The sequence below is a fragment of the Pipistrellus hanaki genome, assembly GCF_964339955.1.
Source record: "Pipistrellus hanaki genome assembly, chromosome: X".
Taxonomy (NCBI): domain Eukaryota; kingdom Metazoa; phylum Chordata; class Mammalia; order Chiroptera; family Vespertilionidae; genus Pipistrellus; species Pipistrellus hanaki.
In genome coordinates this window covers 95,097,238-95,124,502 of record NC_140524.1, presented here as the reverse complement: position 1 = coordinate 95,124,502, position 27,265 = coordinate 95,097,238, and the positions used below count along the sequence as shown (strand labels likewise).

Here is a 27,265-nt window from a genome sequence, read left to right as displayed (position 1 = left end):
TCCCAGGTTCAATTCCAGTTGAGGGCACATGCCCAGGTTGCAGGCTGAATCTCCAGCAGGAGGCGTGCCGAAGGCAGCCAATCAATGATTCTCATCATTGATGTTTCTACCTCTCTCTCCCTTTCCCTTCCTCCCTGAAATCAATAAAAATATATATTTTTAAAAAACTTTTTAAAATATATTAACTTTAAATATATATATATATATATTTTTAAAAGTTGGTCGCTAGGGGTTTTCATCTATCATATAGTACAATTTTAAACATTAAACCTTGACATGACACTAAGTCTTCATTCCTCTTTCCCTCCCCCATATACCAATTAATCAATGTATGTGAATTTTTCTTTGTCGATTAATTACATTTACATTCCATTCTACAATTATAATTCCTCAGTTTTAAAATCTCAGTTCTGTATTTTAATGGACTCAGAGCTCCTAACCATTCCTTTTACTAGAACTTTGTTGGGAAACTTGGTCCCCTCTCTTCTGGGTTCCAAAATGTCCAGAACAGGGGTTGACTGGACCCAGGCAAAGGTGTACCTTATCCTTTGGACACTGGCATCCACAGGTGGGCACTACAACCTGACCTGACCTGGCAAGTGCCTCCACCTGGGGATCTCCCTGCTACACTGAGGTCCTGAGAAAGGAGCAAAGAATCCATCTTCCCAAGTGCTTCCCATGCCTCTCCACATGGCCTTGCATCCCTTGTGTCCATACTTGGGCCCATCCTCACCAAAATGTTGCCAACTGCGTTTCTTTACTCAGTGCTTCTCAGGGGATTGGGGAGGTTTTGTCGCATTAGCATCTTTCCCCCTTATCTTCCTTGTTTGATTGCTGCTGCAGAACTTGTGGCTGCTGCTTATTGAGTTGGCTATTTAATGGAGAAGGAGAGTATCTGACCCAGCCTTATTTCTCCTGCTTGGACCTGAAAATATCTCCAGACTTAAAAAAATATATATATTGAAAAATATAGGGTTTATTGGGTAAAATGTGCTCCATATTATGCATTTACATAAAGTGTTATAATGTACATATAATTTTTTCCAATAGCAAAAAAGTATATTCCAAAATATTTATAGTTTTCTTGGGAGATAAAATTAGGGATGATTTTTAATTGAAATTTATAGAGATAATTATAGATTTACATGCAGCTATAAGAAATAATACATGCCAAGCTGGTGTGGCTCAGTAGTTGAATGTCGACCTATGAATCAATTCAATTCCTGGTCAGGGCACAAGACCTGGTTTTGGGCTCAGTCCCCAGTGGGGGGCGAGCAGGAGACAGCCAATCATTGATTCGCTCTCATCATTGATGTTTCTCTCTCTCTCTACCTCTCCCTTCTTCTCTGAAATCAATAAAAAATATTTTTTATTAAAAAAATTTTTAATTACATTAATGTTCTCACAAATTGTCAAGTAACTTCCTCAAGCATAAGGAACAACAATGGTTTATTTTGATACCAATAAACATTTCACAAAATTCAATTGGGAATGTAGAGGTAATAATAAGCAGAACACAGAAAACATAAAGAAATGATATTAAAGCCTAAAATATCATTTATATTCCCAACCATTCTTATACATAGTAGATATTTGATACAACTGAACTTAAACATTTTATAAAATATGCTTACAAAATGTGTAATGCTGTAGTAGTAAAGTACAATTTCCAAATATGAGACTTTGTCAAAATTTTTAAAAGCCTTTAAAAATATGATATGCACAAGCTTGCCCTGAGGGAAAGTAATGTGGAATATAGATTACAAAATCTTCACATATTTTCCACAATAGCATTTTAAAATCCTAAAACAGCAAACAGTTATGGAAAAAAGCTGAATGAACCAATTGCTAAAAGTTCAGTGCACTCATAACTACCTGATGGAATATTTGGAAGCACCTTTTCTCTTGCCTTCTTAGATCATAATATGAAATGTATGAATTATAAAGGCCTTGAGCCTCAGACACTTAAGAAAACTTCAAGTTATAAGTCAAAATATCACCAGGAAAAAATATCTGGTATAAAATTTGCTACCATAAGGCCACTGTTAAAAGTCCTTTCATGTATAGAGTCTATACAATTCAGATACTTTTGTTTTGTATTACATATGTAAAACTTTCAATATATAAACATTTGAATATAACTCAGTTAAGTTCCCTATGAAACCATATTCAGAGAAAATTTCAACAAATAATGCCCTTTTGAAATTTTTTGCTAAAGAAACTGTAGTTAATACAGCTTTTCAATTAAATACTGTACTTTAAAAGCAAGTAAGTGTACAAAAATTGCAGCAATCCACTACAGAAAAATTTATTTTATCAAGAAAGTTACAGTATTAGTGCTTTAGTGTCAAATGTCCTGTAGTGTTGATTCCATTTGCGACAAATTCCCCTTTAGACTTCTGCGGCAATGCCTGCATATTTCTACTGAAAGAAAACAAAAGACAGACTTCAAAAGAAGCACAGGTATAACATCTGAGCTAGTTTGTTTACATTGCAATTTATAAAATAGTTTAATTTATGTAGTATTACTTGAATCCTAGCTCCCCACAAAGGTATGTGGATATATGGAACCCCAAATATGCAAAATAACAATAGCGCACCTCAAAGTGGGTATCAAATGATGACAGTAGGACAAAGAAAATACATGGCACTCAACCCATTGCTATAAGTAAGCTGATGGGAATGGCCATTGGGTGAGTTTCATTGGGGACATCCCTGGGGGAAAAATGGCTCTTAAACTTTATTCCTTCAACTACAGAGCCTGATTTGACACATGCACAACTTCAAACTGGTATTTTATCTTTGTCATCATATGGTACCTAATTCTAAAATGATATGAACTCTACTAGCTTGGCTGATATCAATAGAGAAAGCTATTGGGGGAAAGCTTTCTTGCTTTTGGATGATTACCGACAACATAAATATATATATAAGGCTTCAATAAACACAGAAAAAGAAATTCACAAGAACATGTAAGACTAAGATTAAAGGGTAAAGACCATGGATTCTATACCGTGATGCTATGTAAAATATTAAATTACCAACCATGAACTGGACATAGGACCATGCAACTAATAAAAGAGCAAAAATGGCAGAATGGCATGTTTTTATGGGACATTAAAAATATTAATACATATATCCTTACCTTTTACTAGGATCCTATAATATTAAAACTGAAAGAAATGTAAAAGTCGATTTATTTTTTTGGCATTTATGTTAGTATGCAAATGTTTAATTCCAAACAAAAACAGTACTGATTAAAAAAAAAAAAAAACTCTCATTTTTTCTATTTTGGTTAACGAAATATTCAAGATACATGCATATATACTTTGTCAACATAATTCCTTTAAACAGAGGTAGACTTCATTGTATTCTATATCTTTATTCAAATATAATATACAAAATTATAATTATATAAAAACAAATTTAAAAGAAAACTATAGTAATTCTTAAAGTTTTTTCAACTGAAACACGCTGTTTATAAAAATGTACAATTAGCCCTGGCTAGTGTCCGTATGTTTAGTGGTGTCAGCCCACGGACCAAAGGGTCACAATTCCAGGTCAAGGGAACGTACCTGGGTTGCAGGTTCGATCCCTTGTCCCAGAGTGTGTACAGGAGGCAAACAATCGATGTTTCTCACATTGAAGTTTCTCTCTCTCTTCCTCTTCCTCTTCTTCCCCCTTCCTCCCACTCTCTCTCAAAAAAAAAAAAAAAAAAAAAAAAAAAAAAAAAAAAAAGCAGTGGAAAAAATGTCCTCAGTGAGAATTAACAAAATTAACAAAGAAGAATGTACAATTATTGTGAATCATGTTCATCTTTGACATAACTTCTTCTATACCACCTCTTGGATTAATCTCTCCATTCTTCCAATTATTTGAAAACCTAACTAAGCAGAATGCTGAACTAGCTAAACAAGCATCATCCTCATGTAGATTTTTATAACTTAACACTTGTGTCATTGAAAATGTCCACTTGTTGCTCTTCCTGTATCTCATCTCCTCCCCAGAAGCCTGCCTACCCACTGCTTACCAAGTGTTCATCAAGTACCACTTTCTCCTTCTCAGTCTAGGAAGATGTCCTGTTACTACCACATCACATCCTATTCTACCCAGTTTTTGAGGTCCTCTATAGTTTGTACACCCCTATCTCTACCCAACTCTACATTCTACTGCCAAACATGGATCTTTGGCCTTGCCTTCTATGTCCTACCCTTCTCCATGGCTCAGCTCATAATCTACCTCATCTGTGAAGAGACTAGAAATCAAGGTACTTAGCATACTCACCATTCCTAACATGTTGACCTTTTCCTCCTCTTAGGCACTTACCACCTGTGAAATTCAGCTCTTCAAAAGTATGGCTGTACAGCAAGCAGTTAATATAGTATACCTAACTGCTACCCTTTGAAAGGCCTGCTTACAAGGTTGGCCATTGGCTGCCATTTGAAAACTTAGATTTCTGGAAGATCCCCACCACTGATGAGTGTCTAAACCAGAGGTTCCCAAACTTGTTTGTGCCGTAGACCCCTTGCCATGTTTTCCGGTTTTGGGTAGACCCCATACTTACCTGATATTGATTTTTTTGTAAATTTCTAACTGTAGTGAAGTTTAGTGTTAAAATTTAATAAAAAATAATGTACCTACTTTTCTCTGGCATTCTCAAACAAAATAACACTGATTCACTATAATTTGTATGATAAACTACCAGTTTATATTTTTTTAAATATTTTCTCAGCACTTTCCTATTCAAGATTCAGGAAACGAATGAACGTATTTTTCTCACATTCATATTTATAGAGTGACGGATTGAACAAGTCGGTGCAAGTTCGCGAAGCTTTGAGACAAAAATTGGCAAGAATGTTTACTGCGCGTATGCTTGTAACAAGATGATTCTGGTATATCATTATGTGCAGGTTTTTATCCTACAACTTACACAATTTTATAAACATATAATAAATTTTTTACTTCATAGGTACTTTTATAAATAATTTATATGTTTTTATATTATAAGATATGATGTAAGTAAATAGGTACTATCAGTGTATGTTGAGATCCACTATCATGGACCCCCATTTTCATTTCATGGACCCCCAAATTTTTTTTTCGCTGACGTAGACCCCTTGCAGGTTGTCATAGACCCCTGGGAGTCGATATAGACCACTTTGGGAATCAATGACTCTAAACTATGCAAGTAGTAAGTCAATGCTGAACACCTGCTTTCCTTGTGAGAACCTGGCATTTGGGTATGTCTGGCAGGGGGTGCCTACGTGACCAGCTCCCAGTAAGTCTCCCATGAGCACTGAGTCTCTCCCAAGCTTCCCTGGCTAGCGACATTTCACATGTGTTTTCACAGCTCATTGCTAGGGGAATTAAGCAAGTTCTGTGTGACTCTACTGGGAGCGAGCTCTTGCAAACTTACAGCTGGGGTCCCCGGGACTTTGCCCTTTGCTGACGGTGCTGTGCAGCCTTCAACAGTAACACATCATAGTCATGAGGCCTTGGCGTCCTCCTAGTGAATCGCTGAACCTGGGGGTGGTCTTGGGGTCCTCTGACACAATAGCTGCTGTTCACTAATTTTTTAGAGTTATGGATGGATGTGCTTGTATTAGTGTTATGTATGTACATGTTATATGTATGTGTATGTATGATTAGATTTGATTCATTCAAAAGCATTTTCCAAAGATAGGCTACAATGAAAGGCAATAGGGGAATATTTGAAAACTAATGAGGTGACCTCTATCCTTAAGGAGTTGACCATCTCTTTGGGGAAATAGGAAGGCAAAGAGCAACAGTTAGAGCCCGCTGGCATTGGCTCAGTGGATGAGCGTCGACCTATGAACCAGGAGGCCACAGTTCAATTCCCGGTCAGGGCACATGCCTGGGTTGCTGGCTCAATCCCTAGTGGGGGGCATGCAGGAGGCAGATGACCAATGATTCTCTCTCATCACTGATGTTTCTGTCTCTCTCTCCCTCTCTCAAATAAATTTTAAAAAATTATTTTTTTAAGAAGATCAACAGTTAGAGATCAAATGCAATGACAACTAAAGAGGGGAGGGGTTTGGTAAAGCTTTACAGTGAGTCTTAAAAGGAAACCAGAATTTTAATAAGATTGGGGATTTGGAAGTTATTTTTAGTCAAGAGAACAAGAGGCACAAAGATACAAACATGTGAAAACATATGTTATGCTCCAAAAAACAGAGAGCCCATGGAGAAATGTGGTTAGAAAGGTAGCTTAAGGCAGGACCTGGCTAACAAGTCTCGTCTCTTTTTTCATAGGAACAAAAAAAACCTTTGGAAGGTGTTTGCACAAGAGTGATATGATTCAACCTGTGTCTTGGGACAACTGTGCTAGCAGTGAAGGAACCGAATAAGCAAATCATATGAGGCAAGGAAATAAAAGTCTCAAAGAGTCCAAGAACAGATCAGGAATACATAAGAATGGAACATACAGTAAAGGTGGCATTTTCAATCAGTGGGGAAAGGACAAATTACTCAACAGTGTTTGAAAAACTGACTACTCATTGGGGGAAAAAATGAGATCCTGACCTCACATCATATCATAAAAATAAATTCTAAATGGAATAAATATTTATATATTTAAATTTGCTAACCATAAACATAACCATTATAGTTATTTTAAAAACCATAAGTAATTGTTATAAGCATAAGCATGACACTTGACAGATTCATCAACACTTACAAGTTCTGTAATGTAAAAGCCATTACAAACAGATGACAAACATCAAATAAACACCACCAAATGTATGACAGATGAATACCCTCAGTAAATCAGAAGCTCCTACAAATCAACCCCTTGACAGAAATGCCAGGGAAGCATAGAAATAAGGAAATTGAGGGAAGAAATACAAATGGCCAATAGGTACCTAAAAATATAGTCACATCATTAATAGTAATAGAAAGGCAAATGAGAGCTGTTTTCTGCTATCAGATTGATAATAGGTAATAAACACTGATGATGTGGAGTGCTGGTGAGAGGGTGTAGGTAAACAGGCCTCTTCATATACCTCTGCTGAGAACAGAAACGAGGGCAGTATGGCAATGTACCAAAGCACCACTATCCCCAATGGTATTAACCGAAAATACTAATGAAAACCAGTAAGCTATCCAGGAGTCATCAAAAGCCTTGGTTAAGGAAATCAGCAATCATCGAATGGGGCTATGCATATCCTTAGGGGTATATAAAGACTTTCCAAGGAGTATGCGGGTACAATTAGTTTGGAGGGAATTAATCTCCAGATCTTCAAATTCCCAATGCTTGCTTTCTAGAATTAACCTGCCTGAACATCTGATTAAGTCTATATCCCACCTCCCATTTTGCACAAGAAAGATATGCCTTCTCATCCCGAATCTGATTACTTTGCATTACCTGGGGACCCCCCCCCCAAAAAAGGAGACAACTGGGAAAAGTGGTGGTAGTGTGAAAAAAGAACCCACCTTAGCAGCTATTAATAAATATCATGCGACGGTTTCCGATTCTTTGCTTTTGTTTAATAAAACAGAAAGGAAAAATTGAGCTGTCAGTGAAAAAACACTCAAAATACTTTTTGATGATAGATCACTAATTGATTTTTCTGATCTATAATTCAAAGTGAGTCCAAAAAACTGAGTAATATAGCTATAATAAAAGTCCTTTCATTCCCATCTATACAATAATATAAATAAGGTTTCTCAGGACTTATATCTATAAAGAGAAAAAATAGAATTACAATGTATACTTGAACACTGTATTACTCTACCAGCAATAAGTACTATTCATCTACAAATACATGAACTAATTAAAAAGAGAAATATATTTCTAATAAAATATCTTTGTCTAATCAATACTTAAAGTCTGCAATATACTTATGCTATTTTCATCAACAGTAATGTTAATCCAGAGGAAATATTTAACACCTAATAGTCACAGAAATAAATTATTAACATTTTATGTCAAATTTGTTTGATTATCAGTAGAAGACTTTCAAAAAAAAGTCGATGGGGGAAAGGAAATAATATCCAAATTCATGGTAAAAAAGGATGTAAAAATTGTCACTTAAAAGAGCATGTTTGTACATCTTTTTAAATGGATGATGCTAGTGACCAAATACCTATTCCACTGAAGAGATTTAAAAGAATGATGTAACAGTTTTATTTAAGACTCAGTATTTATAATATGCCAGAGAGTATATCCTTTATAACAATTGAAACTTATAATGAAAAATTAGATACCAAACTAAACTTGTGCAGCAAGGTTAATAATTTTTCAAAATTTGGCGTATGTAGCAAAAGTTTGAAAAGTACCGAAATAAGTAATACATACATAGAGAGGAATAATATGCAGCCGTTAAAAGAAATGAGTCGAATTACAGAATAAATGAGTCATAAAAATAAGACTTGGAAAGGCTGAAGTTGGGAGGACTAGAGGATGAATGAGAGGTTTCTGCTCTGGCTGGTGGCTACGGAAGCCATGGACCGTGAGGGGAAAACAATGGCTGGGGAGGAGAGCCCATTTGATTTTACTTTAACAGCATTTACTGTGATGTAACTCACATACCATATAGTTCAACCATTTAAAGTGTGCAATTCAAGTTGTTCTGGTGTATTCAGAGCTGTGCAACCATCAGTCACTGTAATCAGTTTTAGAATATTTCTCACCCCCCAAAAACGCATGCTGCATCATTTAACAGTCACACACACACTCCATTTCTCCTTCACACCTCCCTGTTCCTAGAAATCACTGAGCTACTTTATGGCTTGGTTTATTCAGAACATTTCTGTGGATGGAATCATACAGTGTGCTCTTTTGTGACTGGTTTCTGTCACTTAGCTGCTAAGTGGTTGGCAAACTCATTAATCAACAGAGCGACGACTGAAATTTCTTTTGAGAGCCAATTTTTTTAAACTTAAACTATATGGGTAGGTACATTCTTATTAACTTAATTAGGGCACTCTTAAGCTGGCCTTTGCTAAAAACTCAAGGGGCCTACCGCATGTGGCTCGCGAGCCGCAGTTTGCCAACCACTAACTTAGCACCATGTTTTTAAGGGTCACCCATGCTGTAGCATGTGTCAGTACAAGTCTGGTTTTGAACATGCTGAATTTGAGGCATTTTAAGGACACCCAAGTGAGAGTATCTGGGAGGCAGCAGAAATCTGGGGCTCTGGAGAGTAGTTAGGGCTGAAGACATCACCAGAGGTGATAGCTGAAACCTTGGGAAAGATGAGGGCAATCAAGGCAAGTATAAACAAGGAATAAACAAAGAGAATAAAGAATATAACACCAGGGCCTGGCCGGCGTGGCTCAGTGGTTGATCGTTGACCTATGAACCAGGAGGTCATGGTTCGATTCCCAGTCTCAACACATGCCCAGGCTGCATGCAAGAGGCAGCTGATCAATGATTCTCTCTCATCACTGATGTTTTTAACTCTCTCTTCCTCTCCCTTCTTCTCTGAAATCAATAAAAATACATTTTTTTAAAAAGAATATAACACTAGGGAATGCTTGCATTTTTTACGGGTGCATGGAAGGAAACAAACCACTAAGACAGAGAAGGCAGAGAAGTAGGTAGAGAAACAGGAGGCTCCAGATCACAAATGTTTGAAGATGATGCTCCTACGCCACGCTTTTGCCCCCTGGTACTTCAGTTTGAGGGACAGAGAAGGCATAGAACTGATTTTTGTTCATTTGTCTGATCTTGGATCCTGTTCTAATCTTTGTACTCCATGACTTTCAAGGTGTTTTTTTTTTCAACTCAAAAAGCCATAAGTCCCAGTACGTAACTTCCTTCCTGCAACATCTTTATGCTCTCTCCTTTGTCCCCTTCCCAGCCACAGACAGAGCTCTGATAGGTACCCAGCTGACAGTATCTGAGGACTGGCTGCTAGAGAATCTCTGATGCTAAGGACTTCCATGTCTTCCTGACCAAGTGCCCAGCTGCTGAGTGCTCAGAGGCAATGTTCCAAGAGGTGGCCTCATAATTCTTACTAAGTTCTCTGTCCTATTCTGGTATGCAGTCTGACTCTCAAGAGTTTCTGCAAACTTTCTGTGATGAGAACAGGATATAAAAGAGGGGCACTTGTGAATGAGAGTAGATAAAAGTTGAGCCTTGCCCGGCCAGCCAGCGTTGCTCAGTGGTTGAGTGTCAACCTATGAGCCAGGAGGTCAGGGTTCGATTCCTGGTCAGGGGGCATGTCCAGGTTTCAGGTTCAATCCCCAGGGTGGGGTATGCAGGAGGCAACTAGTCAATGATTCTCTCTCAACATTGATGTTTCTATCTTTCTTCCTCTCTCCCTTCCTCTCTGAAATCAATATGTGTGTGTGTGTGTGTGTGTATAATTTTTTATTTTTTTTTAAAGATGAGCCTTATTTCTCCAACCCCTTCATCTTTCAGCCTAAGCCCAGAATCCAACAGAAAAGAGGTGCAGTAAAAGGGAAACTGGGCGCCAGGATGGGATTGATATGACAAGTGCATGATGAATGACGAGAAAGAATTTCAGTTCTGTACTTTCTTAATACCGCTTGGGAATCTTCCTACTTTGTAGGCAGCTGGGGAACCAAGGTGGCTTTAGGGAAGCCACAATTGTTCTGGTTAGTGGGACAGGGGGCCATATTAGGATCACATCGCCCCACCCCTCCCTGAGACTGTTAGGTATCGGAGACAAGGAAGCATGTCTGATGCACAGTAACCACACCGCACCACGGTGGAGTATCACAAGACTCCCACACATGAGTGATCAGCCCAGCTACCTCAATACTGTGAGGGAGTGAGAAGTCCAGACAAGATCAATTGAAACCATCCTGGTGGACTGTGAGGCATGGGAGAAGTTCCAGAGTACCTAGATTAACAAATTGATCACACATCCTTAATTAATCTAGCTGGTGATCTAATAATGAAAAGAATGAAGTTCCTATTAGGTCAAAATAGCCAAAACAGTGGACAGCTGCTGCTCAGAATAAGTTCCTCTCCAGGAAGTAGCTTCAAAGTGCCCTCTAATGCTGGACTTGGGATGCAAAGTGATGTAAATGGTACCTCTTACCCAGTAAGCCCATTTGAGCAAAAGTACCCCTAGTCTAAGAGAAAGGAGAAGCAAGCAACATTAGAAGAAACAGAAGACTCCAGGCCTCTACCTCTTTTCTTCAGGGCATGAAGGTTGAGGTAAAATGGCATACTACGTCCAAATCATCAGTTTATACACGTAGAATGGGGTTTCAGCACAATGCTACAGGGACAGCTCTAAGGCTAAGTAAGCCTTAAGTACCTTGGTTCCCACTAACCAGAACGAAAATATATTAAACACACACACACACACACACACACACACCTCTAAGGCGAAGTAAGCTTTAAGACCTTGGCAGGAACAGAGCAGCTGCAATGCCTCATTACTTTTTCTAAAGGTCAGGAGAGTGTGGAGCCCAGCTATTAAGTAGGGTGCTGATAATAGGAAGCCTGATTTCATGCCGTACTCATGGAGTTACATGCCTTGTTCAAACACAATCTATAAAAGCCTGGCTGTGCTGGCTTGCAGGCACTGACAATAGGCAGACTGAACAAACCCATGTCAAAGTAGCTACAATACGAAGGCATATGAAGTAGCATCCAGAGGGTTACATATAAGAAAAACAATAGAAGACACTAATTTTTTTTTTTAATCCAGTGTATTGGGACCACCTCTAACGTACTCAGATGGCAGTAAAAGGCAATAGGAGGACAGGGCCATGACCTGCACTGGCATTAACCACAACAGCTACATTTTAGATGACACAAAAGCCAGGCCAATGTGGCTCAGCGACTGAGCATCAACTTATGAACCAGTAGGTCACAGTTCGATTCCCAGTCAGGGCACATGCCCAGACTGCAGGCTCGATTCCCAATAATTCAGGAGGCAGCCGATCAACATTCTCTCTCATTGATGTTTCTATCTCTCTATCCCTCTCATTTCCTCCCTCTCTACTTTAAAATAAAAATATATTAAAAAAAAAAAAAAAAAACAAAAAAACACACACACACACAATTTAAAAAAAAAAAAAAATCCTAAGCCCTAAAGATTAGAGACCTACAGCTGGCTGTGGCTTCTTCTAGAAAACACTCCTCAGGGCCTAAGATGAAGGTTTGACGTCTGGTTTCTATTTGCTGCTAAGCAAGGTCAACGTGGTCTGGAAAAACTGGGTGGTCAGTAGGAACAGGGCAAGGTGAGGCAAAGACAAGATGATGAAATGGAGCAAGTCCAATGAGTGTATAGAAAGCACAGGCTGAGGCAGGCAGTCAAGTAAGCACTCGGGAGCCCCAGATCGTGGAAAGAATAGAGGTAAAAATGGAATTAAATGAAGCTAACACTCAAAGTTCAGCAAAGAACGAACAGAAAAGAAACACATAACATGTACCTGAAGCTCAACCCTAAAGTTAAGGAAAAGGCTAGCCTCAGCCTTCCTCCTCGAGTGGAAATCAATGACTAGCTTCCCTGGGACTATGCAGGCTGCCACGTGTGATTGGGGATAAATATGTAGGAAGGTCTGCTGCAAAGAAATTTGCCACACAAGGCAGGGAGAGAAGCAGCACCTCAATCCAACAGCAGGGAGGGGATACAAGAGGGGGAAATTATAGCAATTTCACTCCATTTTTAAAGTAGAGATGACTTTCATAACACCTAGGATGACATACACAGTGAAATTAGAAACCTCTTCAAAGGTACTCAATTACAATTAGGGGGTGATAGAGGTTCAGAAGGTATTATATCTAATTTTAAAACTTTTTAAAAAATCAGTTGTCAACTCCATTCTATTGATCCATGTTTTAAAAAAACAAGTTTTACTAAAACCACTAAGCAAGCTCAGTGAAAAGGCTTCACAGGTATGAGTATTTAAGGAGACATTAATGGTTAATAAATTTATGAAACCACAGTTGGACTATTTGATAGCAACAGTAAATATACTGATATTTCTCATAAGAAAATGTTAGCCCATAATTATAAACAAAGATTAGTAAAAATATTGACAAAATAACCTCCCGTAACTGATATAATGCTATTATTCTCATTTAAAATATGTATAGAATGTAATCTTATATCATATTGATGCTGTATTTTCAAATACCAATATGGCAAATTTAAATAAGATCTATCTACAACTAAAAGAGTATGAAATTCAAATGATCAAGTAAAGAAACTTTTCTGAAAATATTTATTTATTTATTTTAGAGAAGAAGGGAAAGGGAGAGATAGAAAGAAACATCAAATAATGAGAGAGAATCATTGACTGGCTGTCTCCTGCATGCCCCACACTGGGGATCAAGCCTATAATCCAGGCATGTGCCCTGACCAGGAATCGAACCATAACCTCCTGGTTCATAGGTTGACACTCAACCACTCAGCCATGCCAGCAGGACAAGAAACTTTTCATTAACATGAAGAGTTAGCATAAAGTAGTGATGCTTACACAGCATTCTGAATGTAATTAATACCATTGAATTATATACCTAAAAATGGTTAAAATGGCAAAATTTGTTATATATTTTATCAAAATAAAGCATATATGAGTAGGGGCAAAAGAAGAGTTAGCATATTTTGCAATTATTCACCCCTTTTCTCTAGTCAGTTCAATATTTTTTGGTACTTAGGTAATTCACATTTTATAAGGCTAAAATATATCAATTAAAAATTTTTACCTGAATTTCCATTTCAAAAATGAATCATAGAGGAGATATTCTAAGGTAAAAAGTTTCAACAGCTGGCATATTAAAAATATTTGAGGTATAACAGCTAAAAGCATTTTCAGATTAAACAGTCTCACAGCTCTATTACCACTGCTCCTTGAAGTTTTTCTGCCACTATTATACAATGAGTATTTCTGAAATGTAGGTTGTTTGCCAAGTCAAATTAAATTAAAAACTCAACTTATCTATTAAACAGAGATAATTTATGAGTTCCAAAGTCACTCAGTATTTTTAATGAATCATAATCCAACTAACCTTTTTCCTCCTCAGCAATCTTTCTCTGAATTTATTAGTGAAAAATCCCTTTGAACCAGCATACCGTAAACGCTGATATTTAGCCTGAATGTTCAAGCTCTTCTTTACTAGGCCTGATTTATAATGGGGCTGCAGTCTGCCACCTCTAAAGTAGTTCTGTAAAGGAAAAAAATAATTAAATCTTAAAACTAGAGCTTCCAAATCTACTTTATTAGCATAAGAAATGGAAAAATGTCTGGTATGTAGGGCTGCCCTTGATTCTAGGCACTACAAATATTAAAAGGGAAGAGGTTAATGATGGACATAAAGTACATTTTCCTCAAACTAGTTTCCTAGTTAATTTTTTTTTAACTTTTTGCATTGATTTTAAAGAGAGAAAGGGAGGGGAGAGAGAGACAGACGGAGAGACAGACGGAGAGACAGATTGGGGGGGGGGGAGAGATAGATAGATAGAGAGAGAGAGAGAGAGAGAGAGACTGATCAATTGCCTCCCACACATGCCCGGACCAGGGATGGAAACTGCAACGTGGATATGTACCCTGACTGGGAATCGAACCCGCCACCTCTTGGTACATAGGATGATGCTCCAAACAACTGAGCCATGCTGGCCAAGGCTTATATAAAAATTTTAAAATTCACATAAAACCATTTTTTAAAACCGTTAAATTAAAAAAATTTTGAAATTCTTGAAATTGACCATGCTAAGAAAAATACAACTTCCAAAACCTCTAATGAGCTAAAATTATCCTTCTTATTCATAGTGAAATATTACAAATCACAAATAGAGGGGAAGATATTAAGTATCAACGTCTTTTTAAGATTAAAAAATCTTAACTTGATTATTGTCAGTACCTTCCAAGCCAATATTTATTTCTTAATCCTCACCTGAGCATATGTTTTCATTGATTTGAGAGAGAGGAGAAGTGGGGAGGGGGGAGAGAGAGAAACATCGATGTGAGAGAGAACCATCCATCGGCTGCCTCCCCAACACACTCTGACCAGGAATCAAACCCGAAATCTTTTTGGTGCTCAGGACGATGCTCCAGGCAACTGGGCCACCTAGCCAGGGAAAACTCATCTTTCTTTAACATAAAAAATCCATTAGCAAATATTTTCGAGATAAGAATTATACTTCAAAAGACTGCCCAAAATTACAATAGATGTAAAATGACCATGAGCTGTTGTGTTTCCCATGTGAAAAATGTATAAATGGTGTATAATAATGGAGAAATTATAAAAACTAAGTATATTTCTCTTTCCACAATTATTTAACAATGGGTACGGCATGCATAAAGAAGTATATAAGTTTATAAAAAGTATTTATGCCACACCTATTTTTCAGTTATTTTTTTAAGACTACAAAAAATTCGGGTAAAACAGAATTATAATGAGACTGTAATTTTGTTAAAACTATCTGCATACTATTTACAATGTCCATTGTTACATATCTCATAAGGTGATTAGTAATTCTGGCTTTGAATTAGTCCAATTAATATAAAAAGTAAATTTTAATCAACTTTTCTTAGGAAGGACTATTTCCTCCTCCTGTTTTACTATAAAGGATTGTAGACTTCCAAATAATCATATGATGTTACACAGCTTCAAATGAATGGTCAAGAAAATTACTGCATATATTTTTTTAATTTATAATTAATGTCAATGAATTTTTCATTAAGGAGAAGGGATAACACGAAACAACTCATAACAATTGTAGAAAAACACTACAATCCACTATATCTGACCAATGAACAGAACAACATGTAGGAAGCACTTAAATCTGAAAGTCCATTGACACAGTCCCTGAGCTATACAGACGTCACATTTTCAGTTAATGATTTTATGCCTCAAGACATTAAAAGATGGTATAAAATGTGTCTATATTCTACGGTCATAGGTATTTTCGAAAACCTAATGTCACATGTGTTTTTAGCTACATGAATTACTGGCTAAAATACTATCTACTCAATGCCTACTAATTGTGTTGCTCCCAATGGAAAAAATCTCTTGACATCTAAAAATTTTGACTCTCAAGAAGCCTTGTATTAACAGATCACTCAGCTACCCTCCTACTCTATGGCTTGGCGACAGTTTATAATACCTTTCTGCTCATACTAACTTCCTACTGAGCCAACTACTCCACCCACCCTGCTTGCCCCTTTCACACACAAAAATCTCAGATTCTTCTCCTTTTTTCGGGGGACGGAAGACACTGTGGGGTGAAAATATGAATAAAGTACCTATCATAAGCAGGAAAATCAGTCCAAGTGGATTTAAAAAGCACTCCAGCTTCTGAGAGCAAGCAAAGAGAAACACACTCCTTTGCACTATATTCTTATCCCCTACATCGGGGGATGAGCTTATCTGGATAGTCAAACACGTTGGTTAATTAAAACGATCACATAAGACATAGCTGTACACGAAGAATGCGATGGAAAATCTTTAACAAAGCTTCCTGGACCAGAATCTTTCTCTGATGGTCAATCCAGAAGGCCTCTGAGGGCTGCATGTCTATGTGTGGGCAGGTTTTCTTTAATCTGTAAATCCTGGAGAAGGTTCTATAGCTAGGCACTTACGTCTTAGAGATAAAGGGACAGACTTAGAAAAAGGGTTTGGGACCTGGCCTGCCTCCCCACTGAAAGCCACTGTGGGTAATTTTTATGTATTTGTATTTCCATGTAATGCTTGTAAAAATGTTCCACTGGCTACAAAAAAAAGTTGAAAATCAAGTCCTGAGGAAAGAGGTCATCATTAAATTGATTAAAGTTAACTCTAAGTGTCAGAAAGAAGTTTGTAGCTACTATAAACATCTTTGAATTTAGCCATTACTTAGAACATTATGTTCAAAGCATAAACCAAAAGCTAGAATTAAATGGAAAATACCACTTAATACCTTAGGAGGTCCAAAGCCTCTCATGTTTTGAGGGTTGCTCTGAACTTGAAATGCGTAGTGAATAATGTCTTTTCTCTGCATAGTATAATCCTGTGTGAAAAAAGGATTAGCGTGGGTTAATTCATGTTAAAGTTTACTTTTAAGTAAACTGTGGGATGAAACTTCATTTTATCATTAAACACCCATTTTAAATGTATAGGATTAAGAACATAAAATATGTTGCATGTAGCTTAACTATAGGAACATACACACATCTTCCTTCACATAACCCGTGCTAGTTTGTGAAGGCTAGTTTAATTCACGAACATGAGAAATGTAAAAAAAATACTCCTGTATAACACAATAGGTAACTTTTACAAAATGGACTAAAAGTGTAGGATTTATTCAAGCATGCAGAAGAGAAACAAACCCATTATCAGGAGTTGCTAGAATCCCCAATGTCTAACAAAACAAATTCCCAACACTACAGGAGGTAGTTTTGCTGACTCGGATCAATGATTTGAGTAAATGCTCCTGCCATGACTAGTCAGAGTATTAAGACAGTAACTACAAAGAACCTGAATCTTTTGGTGGGAACAGAAAAGATAGGGCCTATTCTGAAAGATGGTTTCTTTTTCCCCAAAGTAATCCTATATAATAAAAGGGTAATATGCAAATCAACCAAAAGGCAGAACCACTGGTCACTATGACGCACACTGACCAAGAGGGGGCAGACACTCGATGCAGGAGCTGCCCCCTGGTGGTCGGTGCACTCTCACAGGGGGAGCGCCACTCAGCCACAAGCAGAGCTGATGGCTGTGCTTGGCTGGCAAGTGCAGCTGCGGTGGGGGGAGTGGGCCTAAGCTATCAGGTGGACATCCCCTGAGGGTTCTCAGACTGCTAAAGGGCATAGGCCAGGCTAAGCAGACTTCCCTATTAATCCCCCTCCCTGCTCCAGTGCACAATGTCATGCACCAGGTCTCTAGTAGTCTTATAGCCTTCTCTTTATTCCATTTGAGTCTATACTTGTCACAAATCTACCTCTTTCATACCTTTACCTCTCTCCTCAGTTTAAAAAAAAAAAAAAAGTCACAGCCTGGCTGGCACAGCTCAGTGGTTGACCATTGACCTATGAACCAGGAGGCCATGGTTCCATTCCAGGTCAGGACCTGGGTGGCAGGCTTGATCCCAAGTGTGAGGCATGCAGGAGGCAGCGGATCAATGATTTTCTCCCATCATTGATGTTTCTATCTCTCTCTTCCTCTCTGAAATCAGTTAAAAAAAAAAACAAAACATTTTTTAAAGTCACATAAAACCATTTTCATAGTAGTCATCTTGAATTTATACTAAGTCTATAAATTCGAATAAGTGCATAAAGATACATGCAATGAGATGAGACTTTCGGGGACCTGGGAAGAAGGAAGGAGAAGGATATGGAAGCCAGTGGGAGGACTCTACCGGCAGCTTCGGAGCAGGCCCCTATGCCACCCCCTTCCTTTGAGTGTGGACTTGCTCTTACAAATAGAGAACTGTAGAAGTGATGGAATGTCACCTCTGAGAGTAGGTTACAAGCACACTCTGGCGTCTATCTTTCTAGCCATCACTTGCTTGTTCTCATGGAAGCCAGCTGCCATTTGTGAACTGCCCTATGAAAAGGCAAATCTTTTTTTTTTTTTTTTTTTAAATATATTTTATTGATTTTGTACAGAGAGGAAGGGAGAGAGATAGAGAGTTAGAAACATTGATGAGAGAGAGTCATCGATCAGCTGCCTCTTGCACTCCCCCTACTGGGGATATGCCCGCAACCAAGGTACATGCCCTTGACCGGAATCGAACCCGGGTCCCTTCAGTCCCCAAGCCGACGCTCTATCCATTGAGCCAAACCGGTTTCGGCTGAAAAGGCAAATCTTTAAAACAAAAAATAGATTAGTAGTTAGCATGCCTAAGGGCTCTTATTGGGGTCACAAAAATGTTCTAAAACTAGATTACGGTAATGGTTACACATCTTGGTATAAAAAATTATTAAATCATACCCTCAAACAGGTGAATTTCATGGTAAGTAAGTTATACCTTAATAACATCCTGTGTTCTTAAGAAAGCTAGTACTATAATAAGTGCAATAAAATCCTGCTAAATCAAATAAGAGATGACCATTTCTTATGTCATAACTACATGCCTCAACAGAATCTTAATGTTAAACATAAGAATTATAACCCATACTTACTGAACAATTAGTTACAAATATTATAAAAAGTATTGGTGAACCCTGAACATGTAGATATAGGTGAGGACAGAACGTACAAAATGAAAAATTTAGAAATGCAATCTTACCACATAAGGAGTCTGAATAAACTTTCTAAAATTCGGCTGTATAATACTTTGAGGGTATTGGAAGCTATCAGCATGAGATGGAAAGCAGGAAAACTGATTATTCCTAATAAAATGAGACAGAAAATAAGAATCTTTTATTAGTGTATCTTCACCCAACAAATAAACATGAAATCAAATTACCCCATTCAGAGACAAAGTGGCACAACAGTAAAAATAATCTCAAATGATCTACCACTACTAAAATCGCAAATGATAGTTTTCAGGGTTCGAACCTTCACTTTTCAGCAAACATTATTTATCTGAGTGGAAGCTAGCAACGGGGGTAAAACAGTATTCCTTGGACCAGCATTCTCAATCTGGGGGTCCAAGGACAGGCCTCCCTTGACACCATGAGAATGTATATTTTCTTTCTTTATTTTTTTTAAAATAAAGTTTTGTTTTAAATATATTTTATTGTTTTTTTTTTGTTTTTTTGTTTTTTTTTTTTACAGAGAGGAAGGGAGAGAAATAGAGAGTTAGAAACATCAATTAGAGAGTCATAGATCAGCTGCGTCTTCCACGCCCCCTACTGGGAATGTGCCTGCAACCAAGGTACATGCTCTTGACCAGAATCAAACCCGGGACCCTTCAGTCCGCTGGCTGATGCTCTATCCACTGAGCCAAACCGGTTTCGGCGAGAATGTGTATTTTCTGAAGGTAGAGAGTAACTGCTCTTGAGCCTTTGGCAGCATTGGGTCCCTCTTGCCGACAGACTCTTGTTGATGAAAGCACCAGAGATGAGGTGTGTGATGGGCTCAAAGTCCCCTCATGACAGAGCTGGGGCCCCTGACACTGCTGGGTCACTAACGCTAAGGACAGCCCCCTCTACTGTCACCACTAGGCCCAGAAGCCCACAGGGCTCTTCCCAGAGAGGGCAGCCCTGTGTGGGAGGGAAAGGTCCTTTCCTAGCTTATCCTCCAGCCCTGGGGCCTCATTCCCATAGCCCTCGGAGTCTTCTCCCTTTCCATCTCACATCTCCCCATGTGCTCCTCAGACCCTTTCTGCTCTACAGTGGACAAATGCCTCACCCCCTTGGCCCTGCTTCGTCCATCCCACAGGTCTCTGTCCCTCGGTGACATGGGGACAAAATCCACTCTCTTCATCGTGATCCCTGGGGCCCTTCTTGCTCTGTCCCTTGCTGCCTTGCCTGGCTGCCTCATTCCAATCTCCCTCCGCAGCATGCACACAGAGCTTTAGGAATGTTTAGCTGCACGTGGCTCCTGTTCCCCCGCCTTTGCATGTGCACTTCCTTCTGTTGTAAGTTCCTTCTAGCTTAGAGCAGCTTCCAGATTTAGCTCCACTTGCAGCTGTTCCAGGAAGGCTTTCCCAGACCCCTGCTAATTGCATATGTAGCATCTCAGGTCTCTATATGATCACTTACGTTTGTAACTTCTGGGGCACCTGTCTGTGTCACCCTGCAAGCTGAGATCCCTTCAGAGGAGGCACCGTGGATGGTTCGTTTTGTGGCCCCAGCTCTGACCCCAGAACCTGACATGAATTAGCCCCTCAGGATTTTTTGAAATGTAAAAAAAACAAAAACCCACACAAATAAAACCCCACCCTATGTTCTGTCAAAATGCTCCTGATAATGATAGTAAATCAAAAAAATAGGGTGCAAAGCCACATCATAAGGATAATTTCAATTATTTAAAATATACATATATACGCCCAGAAATAAGTAAATGATAGAAAATGTACTAAATATTAACAGTGGTCATCTCTAACTAATTAAATCAAGAATGTCTTATGTTTTTGTTTTTCATATTTGTTATATTTTTTCAGATATTTACTACTAGCATGTCCTACTACTTCTATAACCAAAATGATGGACTTTAAAAGATCCTCTGTGCAAAGTGTATATCTGATAAGGGCATGGTATCCAGAATTATAAATAACCCTTACACCTCAATAATACAAATACAAGAATCCAATTTTAAAATGGACAAAGAATTTGAATAGAGAGTTTCCAAAGAAGACAGAAAAAGCACATGGAAAGATGCTCAATAGCATTAGCCATTAGAGAAATGCAAATGAAAATGCCAATAAAATAGTACTTTATACCCACTAGAGTGGTATAATAAAGAATATGAAAATACCAATGTTCACAGTAGCCAAAAGATGGAAACCCATATGTCCATTAACAGAAAAACAGATAAACAAGATGAGGGTAGCCATACAATGGAATATCATTCCGCTTTATAAAGGAATGAAGTTTAAAAAAAGAATAGAATTCTGACATATGACACAACATGGATGAAAACATTATAAGTCAAATAAGCCAGACACAAAAGGAGGACTACTGTAAGATTCTACATATATATATCTACAATAGGCAAATTCAGAGAGACAGAAAGAATATCAGGGGCTGGGGGCACGGTGCATGGAGAGTCAGAGTTTACTTGGTACAGAGTTTCTGTTTAAGAAGATTAAAAACTTCTGGAAGTGAACAGTGGTAATGGCTGCACAACATTGTGAATGTCCCTAATGCCAATTAACTGTACACTTAAAAATGGTAAAATGTATGATATGCATATTTTATCACAGTAAAACTTTTGTAACTTTTTGATATTTGATTTTTGACAGGCAAATGAGTGTCCAAGTTAAAGAACACATTTCCCAGCCTCCCTGCAGCTAGGCATGGCCAGGAGACTAAGTTAAGATCGATGATGCCAAAGCATCACATGTAAATTCCAGGAAGTCTTCGAAGAAAAGGCAGGAACGTGGACATGATGGCTAGGGCACAAATGCTCATCTTGGACCACCAGGCAAGTGCCGTGTGCAGGGGCTATCTGGAGTAAGATCGAAGGAGCCTGCTTCCAGTGGCTCCACCCTACCATGCTCTCACTTGCTGCCTCTGATTTTTTTTTTTTTTTTTTTTACACGAGAAAGAAAGAATTGTTCCTCTAGCTCTTACAGTTCATTTTCCACCCAACAAGCAGAGTGGTCTTTTTAAAACTTAATGAGATTATATCTCTTCTCAGGTTAGAAACCAAAATGTTTTCTAATCTCTCCCAGAGTAAATTACTAAGTCTTCATGTTCTCCAATGCCCTTTGTGATTTGGCCTCATCAAACTCTCTCCCTTTTGCACTGTGTTCCTACCTCACTGGCCCCTTTCTAATCGTTAGACAAGAGCAAGTGTGATTCTGCCTCAAGGTCTTCACATTTGCACTATCCCTTCAAAAAAAAAAAAAAAAAACCCTGTGGCTAACTCACATAACTCACATCCCTGCTCAATTAAAAAAAAACCCACACAAACATAAGTGCATTCTATAACTATCGTAAGTAAAAACATAACACACACTCACTCTATTAAAGTTCCTCTCTGCCTTACTTTCACCTACCCTGACTGAAATCTATTTATTTGCTATTTTTTCTTTCTCTTACCATTAAATTATAAGCTCCATGAGGGCAAATGCTTGGTACACAGTTTTTCACTGTATGCCCAGTGCTTAGAATAATGACTAAAACATAGAAATTAAATATATAAATATTGGTTGACTATATGAATAAAATATTTTTATAAAGTTAATCCTAGTTCAGCAAAGTTATCAATGACCCAGCAATTGCAATCCTAAGTATATACAGAAATGAGAACATATGTCCACAAAAAAACTGCACACAAATGTTCACAGCACCATTATTTACAATTGCCAAACAGTAGAAACAGCCCAAATATCCATCAATTGGTGAATGGGTAAACAGAATGTGGCATGTCCACACAATGGAATATTATTCAGCCATAAAAGGAATATTCATGCTACATAGAGGAATGTTAAAAATATTATGGTGCGCCGAAACCGGTTTGGCTCAGTGCATAAAGCATCGGCCTGCGACTGAAAGGTCCCAGGTTCGATTCTGGTCAAGGGCATGTACCTTGGTTGCGGGCACATCTCCAGTAGGGGGTGTGCAAGAGGCAGCTGATCGATGATTCTCTCTCATCGATTTTTCTAACTCTTCTATCTCTCTCCGTTCCTCTCTGTAAAAAATCAATAAAAATATTTTTAAAAAAATATTATGGTGCATGAAAACAGTCACAAAAGGCCACATATTAGATGCCTGCAATTATATGAAATGTCAAGAATAGTCAAAGCAAAATGGACAAAAGTAGACGAGTGGTTGCCAGGGGCGGGGGTGGGGGGGATATAAGAAGTGACAACTAATGGGTATAGGGTTTCTTTTGGGCGTGATGAAAATGCTCTGGAATTAGATAGTGGTAACAGTTGTACAACTCTGTGAGTATACTAAAAAAATACTGAATTGTTCATTCACTTTCAAAGGGTGAATTTTATGGCAATATCTCAATTAAAAAAACACACAAAACTTCATGGTTCCACTACACCACCATCTGACCCAGCAAAAGACATCTTGCAGGAAAAAAAATCTTTGCATGCCACAACACCATCCTCAAAGCTAACAATGACATAGGTATCACTGACCAGCTACTCTGGACCTTGCATGCATCACTCTACTTAGCCTTAGCTACCACTGTGTTGTAAGTCTCATTCTTATCTCTGTTTTGCAGCCGAGGAAATAGAGATGAAATGTATTGTTTAATGTCAGTCACTACAGAGCCAGGCGTTGAATTCAGTGCTCAAAGGGTGAAGATATATTCTGAAGCATTCGTGGTCTTTATAATATGATTATCTTAGTTTTAAAATCCTCTTTCTTTTGTACACTGAGTCTCTTACACTTGCTGAGTCAAGAAAAGCATGAGAGCTTGTGTCACTAAATAGCAGTCATGCTGTGTCATCTTAGGAAACTGGACACTTTCACCCACCAAGGAATGAGATTTAAACTTTTAAAAAACATATACTTTTTTTTTTTTCCGGAAAGGAAGGAAGAGGGAGAGAGAGAACGATGAGAGAGAATGATGAGAGAGAATCATTGATTGGTTGCCTCCTTCATGCCCCACAGTGGGGATCAAGCCTACAGCCTGAACCGTCACCTCCTGGTTCATAAGCCAACGCTCAACCACTGAGCCTCGAAGGCTGAGCTACTATTTTACTTTCAATTTTTTATATGCCTCAATACAGTTTTGCTATCTTTTCATTGGCCCCAAATTTTTGTCAGAATCAAGTCCAGTTTTAAACAAACTCCATATATTTTTACTTAAGACTTAGTTAATCATAGACTTGACTTAAAAGTCTAGTTAAGCCCTAGCCTGTTTTGCCCAGTAGTTAGAGCGTCAGCCTACAGATGGAAGGATCCCGGGTTCAATTCTGGTCAAGGGCACGCGCCTACGTTGTGGGCTCAATTCCCAGTGGGGGACTTGCAGGAGGCAGCCAATCCATGATTCTCTCTCATCATGGATGTTTCTCTCTCTTTCCCTCTTCCTTCCTCTCTGAAATACACACACACACACACACACACACACACACACACACACATACACACACACACACATACATACATACATATAAAAGTCTAGTCAAATATCAGTAATTTGACACTAAGGACCATGGAAAGGGAATAAGCATTTGCCTTTTCTAGTCATATATTTACATTTTCTGGGTGATCCAAATAGCATGAGGACTATTAGGGTGAACTGGAAATTTTGTCCCATTCAATTATACTACATAATCACATGGGGTCCCACCATTGCCATGAGTTCCACATAATTTTTAGAACTAGAAATGAACTTGGGCCATCCTACAATACCCAGATCCCCTAAAAAGAGGCATTAAGTATGGGGAAAGAAAAACAAGAATCTACTGCCAATCAATTGTCAGTAGATGTATTTTGCATGTACCAGCCCATTTACTATTCTAACTTCTCCATTGCCAATTAAGTATTCTCATTTTTAGAGAAGAAACTAAGCAAGTATGTCCAAGAGCTTACAGCCTGGCAGAGGTGGGGTTCAAACTCCGGTCTCCTTTACATTTTCTTTTCTTTTTTAAATATATTTTTATTTATTTCAGAGAGGAGGGAAGAGAGAGAGAGATAGAAACATTAATGATGAGAGAGAATCATTGATGGGCTACCTCCTGCATGCCCCCTACTGGGGATTGAGCCCACAAGCCGGGCATGTGCCCTTGAACAGAACTGAACCCAGAATCCTTCCATCGCTGGCCAACGCTCTAGCCACTGAGCCAAACCGGCTAGGGTTCCTTTGCATTTTCTACTACACCTGCCTGTTTTATGGTCAGACATTCATCAAGAGTTCTGAAAGAGAACTGCACTGACCTCAGCAAATTTTGCAATATTCAAAGAATACCAGAATCTAAAGGGCCAAATGTGTCCAAGTTTGAATCAGCTAGAGCCAAATAATCAATAAACTTGCTGGTCCTGGCCCTTGCTAATATTTAAAAAGCTATTATATTCCTTTCTCAAATTATCAAGACCTCAAATATTCACCTGCTCCTCATAATTCTTGTTGTTTAAATCAAACAGCATATGAGGATCAGTGAATAACTTTTAATACATTCTACCTAAACATATAAAATAGATTTGAAGGATTAAATCCCTCCGCTAAAATGAAAATTATCACCACACACAGAAATATTGAAAAATATACACTGATACCAAAAACTCCCTGATAACAGGATGTTTTTCATCTACTGATTACCTCTCTGCAGCGCTATCTATGTGAAAACTGTGCTCATCTTCATTCTGTAACCGTTCCTTTCTCCTTCTTTCAATGTCATGTCGTAGGTCATTTGGATCTATTACTTTGACCAGAGTCTGAGGAATTTTGACAGAAGACAAACCATTCACATTGTTAGTTGCACAAAGACCATATCTAAAAAGAACCTTAAGTAAAAGTCCTAAATAAGTTACCTTGTACTCATCCTACTAATTGTAGTGCAAACTGATAAAAATATTATTAGCTCCAGAGTAAGTAAAGCTTATGGCACTGAAGCAGGAATCCCACTCTGGGACTCTATCCCAAAAGAAAAGGCTATCTACCCAAATATATTCAAAGTGCTATGTTTAAAATAACAACAAAAAAACAATGGAAAGCAACTTAAATATTAAAAAAATTAAAGGGGAAGGGAAGAATGATTTTATGGTAAATTTAAGTCAAAGGAATAATGTACAAGCATTTAAATTATGCTAATGTAGAAGTTAGCATAGAAAAACACTTACTGAAAAGTGTTTGAAAAAAAAATTTAATTGAAACTTAAAAGTCTCAATCATAAAAGGGCTTGGGAATTCAGAGCTTTTTACATAAAAAGTATTACTACAGTTTAAAAAGAAAAAAAGCATGGAGAACTGCCTATCCTATGATAGTGACTATGCTAAAATGCCAGATGTAGGACTGCCCGAACCAGATTTTGTGTTAAGGGTTAGAGGATTTTTTTTTAGCCTCTAATTTCTAAAAACACTCAAATTTCCTTTCAGTTGATTACAGTACTTTGATAAGTAGAAATTTTCTGAAAATTTCAATTATTTAATAAACTAACCTAACTCCTTAAGTTCAATAAAAATTGTAACCATTCACAAGTAAAACAATTATTTATTTATTCTATCAGAAATGTATTAAATTCTCCCCTTAACAAAAACTCTTTACTCTCAATGAATAAACCAGCAGCTCTTTTAGAACTTAATATACTTCTAAAATAAGAGCCAGTTTTCTTCCCCCTTGGCTAGTTAAGATAGCTTTTCTAATTAGCCAAGAAATGGGTGGGAGTGATGGGAGGCTTGGGGTGAGAACCACCACACACAACAGGTGACAATAAAAAAAAGTCAGTATTATTTCCATTATTTTTCTAGTTCATATTCCATATGCCCTTTCACACATTTTACAATAAACAGAAGGGCAATATCAAATAAAACTAAGTGCTTTTGCATTCTACTCTATATACAACTTAAAAAGACATTATGCAAGTATACTTTGGAAAAACTAGGTATCAAACATACTTTCTAGAAGCTTTGCAGTGTAAAGTTTTGGAATGAATATTAAATGTTCTAATTCTGTGTCGATTTTACAAAGCTGTTGCCTTTAGGGACTGTCTCTCTTGTCTTTTGTCAGTTGTCTTTCTACAGCCTGGCCAATAACTAGAATCCCATGGAGAGCTTTGTAAGTTTCAGATTCTTATTCAAATCCTTATTCTTCATCTCCTTT

At 38.0% G+C, this 27,265-nt stretch overlaps 1 protein-coding gene across 8 annotated transcripts in view; it reads right to left on the bottom strand.

Moving 5' to 3' along the window:
- Positions 1-1,150: 1,150 nt before the first annotated feature.
- Positions 1,151-27,265, bottom strand: part of BCLAF3 (BCLAF1 and THRAP3 family member 3) — a 42,193-nt gene continuing 16,078 nt past the window's right edge. For 3 of the 8 annotated variants that reach the window (XM_084869573.1, XM_084869574.1, XM_084869575.1), the window contains exons 7-11: positions 25,766-25,881; positions 19,161-19,263; positions 16,851-16,940; positions 3,146-3,173; positions 1,151-2,421 (exon numbers count right to left, since the gene is read on the bottom strand). In XM_084869573.1, the coding sequence (XP_084725699.1) occupies positions 3,168-3,173; positions 16,851-16,940; positions 19,161-19,263; positions 25,766-25,881 (315 nt within the window). In that variant the 3' untranslated portion in view covers positions 1,151-2,421; positions 3,146-3,167. Of the gene's footprint in view, positions 2,422-3,145; positions 3,174-7,452; positions 7,499-13,960; positions 14,117-16,850; positions 16,941-19,160; positions 19,264-25,765; positions 25,882-27,265 lie in introns of all 8 variants that reach the window. The other 5 variants (XM_084869570.1, XM_084869571.1, XM_084869569.1 and 2 more) reach the window with 4 other exon arrangements.